Consider the following 4,823-nt stretch of genomic DNA (forward strand, 5'->3'; position numbering starts at 1 on the left):
TCCTTGGGTGCTTTCTCTAGCTCCTCCATTGGGGGCCCTGTGATCCATCCAATAGCTGACTGTAAGCCTCTGCTTCTGTGTTTGCAACATATTACTTTTTAATGATTGAGACAGAAAATTATCAAACCATGTGCATATTTGCATGCACTCTATTGTATTATTCTATGAAATGCTAGACTACGCATAAGATTGTTCCTAGAGACTTTGTCCTCCGAGTGAAGTTGCTGACCGTGTCTCTCTCTTCAGATGAACTGGAGAGACTGGAACAGGAGAGATTGGCTCTGGAGGCCGCAATCAAAGACAACGAGTGTGAGGAGGGCAAGGGGGGCATCCGGGGCTTGTTTAAGAAGGCCGGCAAGCTGAACATTACCAAGCCAGCCCCAAAGAAAGGTGAGCACTTTTAAATCTTAAGAGCATGACTTCAAGGTGGGCACAAAGCTGATCATCACGAAGGGGCAGAGGAAGCATCTAAGACCCTGAGTATGGGCAGGCACCAAGTCATCTCTTCCAGGAAAGTGGCATCATGAAGCACTGTATGCCTCCTTACTATTAAAAATATATATTAAAAAAAAAAGTTAGCTAGTGCTTAGACAGACTGGCTGCCTCAGAATGTCTGCTGAGATGGAAAAATAGAAAATTTAGAACCAGCAATGCCCATCAATGTATCTTCCTTACAAATATATAACCCTTACCTTGCAGATGTGTCAGAGGCATATAGTTAGCTAGTATACAAGGCAAAGGAAATGCAGCTAGAAACACCCCTGTCACTAACCATAATGAGAGACTTGGTGCTCCGCTTACACGGATTACTGCCTGCAGTTTTAGTTTAGTGGTAAGCTTATCTCTGCATGTCTGGAAGACATCCCGAGGACAGAGGATCAAAAATGAGAGAATTTGTTTAAGTTGTAGAAACAGGAGACTTGTTTAGCCATTTACTTTTGAAAATCACCTTCTTTCTCAATGGAGAGTAAGTTTGATTTTAATCAGGTCCACAGTGACCTCTGCTGGTCAAAAATCAGATTGCACATAGAACACCAGAGACCGGTACACACTGGTTCACTATCAGGGGCAGGACCCAAACTGAAGCACTGCTGGCTCTGGGTCTAGGGTGACAGCAGCATTAGAAGACCACTTTCTGACCTGTGAATAGTCCAATTCTGTTGGCTTATGCTGGTGCATGTAGCCCAAGGTTGAAATTTCACCTTGGTAACATAAGGGTGACAGGAAATACAAACACAATTTGTATCCCACACATTGTGCAAAGCCTTATTTTTTGCACCAAGTTTTAAAAAAATCATTTGTTTTTAAATGTATGTGTTTGTGCTTGTGTGTGTATAAGTATCAGAAGAGGACACTAGATGACCTGGAGCTGGCGTGTCAGGGGTTTATAAGCTATCTGACATGGGTGCATGGCTCCTGGGCACTGAACATCTGTCCTTCAGAGGAGCAGCACTCAAACACTGAGCCATCTCCCCAGCTCCTTCTCACGCACTTTAAAACATCATCTCCCTCCCTAAACAGTGGCACAGACCTTTAATCCCGGCACTCGGGAGGCAAAGGCAGAAAGATCTCTGTGAGTTCAAGGCCAGCCTAGTCTACATAGTGAATTCCAGTATATCTAGAGCTATGTAGAGAAACTCTGTCTCAATACACACACACACACACACACACACACACTCCCATGAGAATATGTTTGAATCTGAAGTTGGAGCTGATGTAAAATTAGTAATAAGGGCCTTTGAGGTGGCTCCGCAGGTTAGAGTGCCTGCCACCAGGCCTGATCACCTGTGTTTGATCCCTAGAACCCACACGGTGGAAGGAGAAAGTAATTCCCCCCAAATTGTCCTCTGACTTCCATATGCATGCCATGGCACATATGTGCCCGCACATGCACATGTGCAAAATAAATAAATGCTTAAAATTTGTGATTAGAATAAGGCTTTTAAAATTATTTCTTTTCCCATTGTTGTCTTATTTGTAATATTAGTCTCTAGTAAATGACACAGTCTGGAAAAGCAATGGAAAGTTCCAAATCAAAGCTCAGTCCTCTGCTCTTCCGATTGAGAGGGAGCACGGGCGTCATTCATCCTCCTCTCATTCTGATTGAGAGGGAGCACCAGCGCTGATTGAGAGGGAGCATCAGCGCCATTCTTTAAGCAAGGCTTGTTCGAGCCTCCATTACAGCACTTGTTTTGGTTAGGAGGTACTTTTTCTGAATGTCAAACTGGTGTTCAGAAAAACAAAGTCATAATGCTGTGTGCTTTAATGCCTAGGAGTTCAAACGCTGCTCTACAGGGGGCCTACACCCCCCCGGTGGGGGGGGGGGCTTGAGGTGGTGACAACTCTTTTGAGCTATAGATCAAGCCCAAACCTGCAGGCTCTCCTAATGGTTCCTCCAGGAGCTTTGATTTGCATGGAAAGAAGGGCAGAGTTTGGTCCATTCTACAAATAAATGTACTTTCTGTCTCAGAGGTCTTAAGGATATAAAAACAATCTGAGATACTTGCCTCAGAACCGACAGGCTTAGAACGTGGCAACAGAGGAGAACAGAGCAAAACATCCTCAGAACCTGCTAGATCAGAGGGAGCTCTGAAGAGGCTGTCTCAGAAGACGCTTTCGGCGCTGCACTAAGCAACAGTGCCAGCTCTGCCTCTTTACATCAGAGCCAGGAAATAACAATTCTCAAAGGCAAGGACACTAGAAATAATATGGACGGCATGCCAAAGGATACCCAGTGATGAGGATTAGGAAATAGGCCTGGTTCACCTGATACTCCTTCTTTGTATCCATGTCAGAGTCAAAAACTTTTAAACATGGTGCTGGAGAGATCTAAAAGCACTGCTGTTTGTCCAGAGGACACAATTCCTAGCACCCACATGGCAGCACACACTTGTCAACTCCAGTTCCAGAAAGTGTAACATCCTGGGCTGAACTCCAAGGATACACATAAAAGTAAATTGGGATGGGAAAGATGGCTCAGCAGTTCTGTTCTTCCAGAGGAAGAGGACCCAGGTTCAAGCCCAAGTACCCACATCAGGTGGCTTAAAACCTGTAATTCCATCTCTATGAAGATTCAATACGTCTGACCTAAAACACACACACACACACACGTGTGGAAAAAATAAAAATAATCTTTAAACAAATTAATAAATATTTTAGAAAAATATTAATCACTTCTAAGTATTATATATGCAACCTCCATGTCTCCTGGACTTTTTTTTTTATCATTTACAAAAATTCATACAACTTAACCTTAATTAAATTTAATTTAAAATTTCAGAAGGTTGGGTAGCTATTTAGCATTGTCACAAACCATACTCATAACTGGAGCATAACTGGGCTAAAACAGGGCACATGCCTTTGTAGCTCTTGTAATTCACTTCTTCTGAAAAGAGTCTTTTTATTAACATACAGAATTAGGGTTCATGATAGTGTTTTTCAGGCAAGGTTTGATTTTGTTGTTCCTTCCCCCCCCCCTTTGTCCCCCTTCCCCCTTTGTCCCAACCCCCCCACCCCACCCCCGTGGCCTCCTTCTACATCCATGTCACATGTGATGCTGTTCTCCCCTCCCAGCCACACTCACAGACACTGCTTATGCTTTCATGGTCTTCTGAACAAAACCGAAATAGAATAAAAACCCCCATAAAGGAGGAAAGATTTACTTTGGCTCAAGATGAGCCACCATGACTTGCTTCATCTCTGGCAGCAGAAGCCCGAGGCAGACGCTGTTCAAGTCGGGCAGACCACAAAGCACACAGGCCCTATGAATCAGAGCCAAGCTGTAATGGAAGGACCACCTCCACTGAACTACTTCCTCCAGCTGTGCTGAGCCTCTTAAAGGCTCCTCAACCTCCCCAAACAGCACCATCATCCCGGGGTGGGGGGAGACTCAAAATGTAAGCTTTTCCTCTTTGGGGGATCTTTGACGTTTAAGCCACCACATGCCTAAGTTATACCATTGTGAGAATAAGGAGCTAAAACTAGCTCGCTGTTTCTGTCCTCAAAAGTCAAATAGATGCTCCACTGTGTCCTCCATTTCAGACGGCAACATCAGCAGCATCCAGTCGATGCACGTCGGGGAGTTCAATCAGAAACTGGTGGAAGCCAGCGCTCAGTTTAAAAAGAAGCAGGGAAAAGGCACGATTGATGTTTGGTGGTTATTTGATGATGGAGGTAAGCCATCCAAAGTGTTCACTGAGAAGCAGAACTCCTGCCTTGTTATTTTAACAAAGTTCATGTATATGAGAAGGGTGTCAGCTCGAGAACCCCGTTTCTGAGTTCCCAAAGACCACAAGTCATTTAACAGCTATGATAATGGGAATGGATAAAAATAACACTCTCGTCTTTTCCTCTCAATTTCTCTCATCTTCTCTGTGGTAATTCATTCTTTATTCCAGGGTTAACATTGCTTATCCCATATATCTTGACTCTCAGAAAAAAATGGAAAGATTGTAAGTTAAGAATCTATGTTGGAGGAAAGATCAACCGCATTGAAGAGGAAAAAATTTCGTGAGTAACTTGTGACTGACCTTTCTGGGTCCTCCGAGGACAGGCTGCTCCGTTGCTTTAAATGTCTTTGGAAGAACTAGGTATGGCACATACCATAATTACCAGCACTGGAGAGACAGGCAAATCTTTCTGAGTTTGAGCCCAGCCTGGTCTACTACATACGGAGTTCAAGGTCAACTTAGTTCACATGTTGAGTTCCCAGCAAGCCAGGACTATATAGTGAGACTGTGTGTCTCGGAAGGAAGGAAGAAAGGAAGGAAGGAAGGAAGGAAGGAAGGAAGGAAGGAAGGAAGGAAGGAAGGAAGGGAGGGAGG

At 44.1% G+C, this 4,823-nt stretch overlaps 1 protein-coding gene across 8 annotated transcripts in view; it reads left to right on the forward strand.

The window, feature by feature from the left end:
• The window catches only part of Slc12a1 (solute carrier family 12 member 1), a 77,562-nt gene that overhangs the window by 60,797 nt on the left and 11,942 nt on the right, over positions 1-4,823 (forward strand). For all 8 annotated transcript variants that reach the window (XM_029470805.1, XM_029470782.1, XM_021183397.2 and 5 more), the window contains 3 exons: positions 247-390; positions 4,042-4,173; positions 4,398-4,509. In XM_029470805.1, the coding sequence (XP_029326665.1) occupies positions 247-390; positions 4,042-4,173; positions 4,398-4,509 (388 nt within the window). The remainder of the gene's footprint in view (positions 1-246; positions 391-4,041; positions 4,174-4,397; positions 4,510-4,823) is intronic.

This window comes from Mus caroli, chromosome 2 (genome assembly GCF_900094665.2).
Source record: "Mus caroli chromosome 2, CAROLI_EIJ_v1.1, whole genome shotgun sequence".
NCBI lineage: Eukaryota > Metazoa > Chordata > Mammalia > Rodentia > Muridae > Mus > Mus caroli.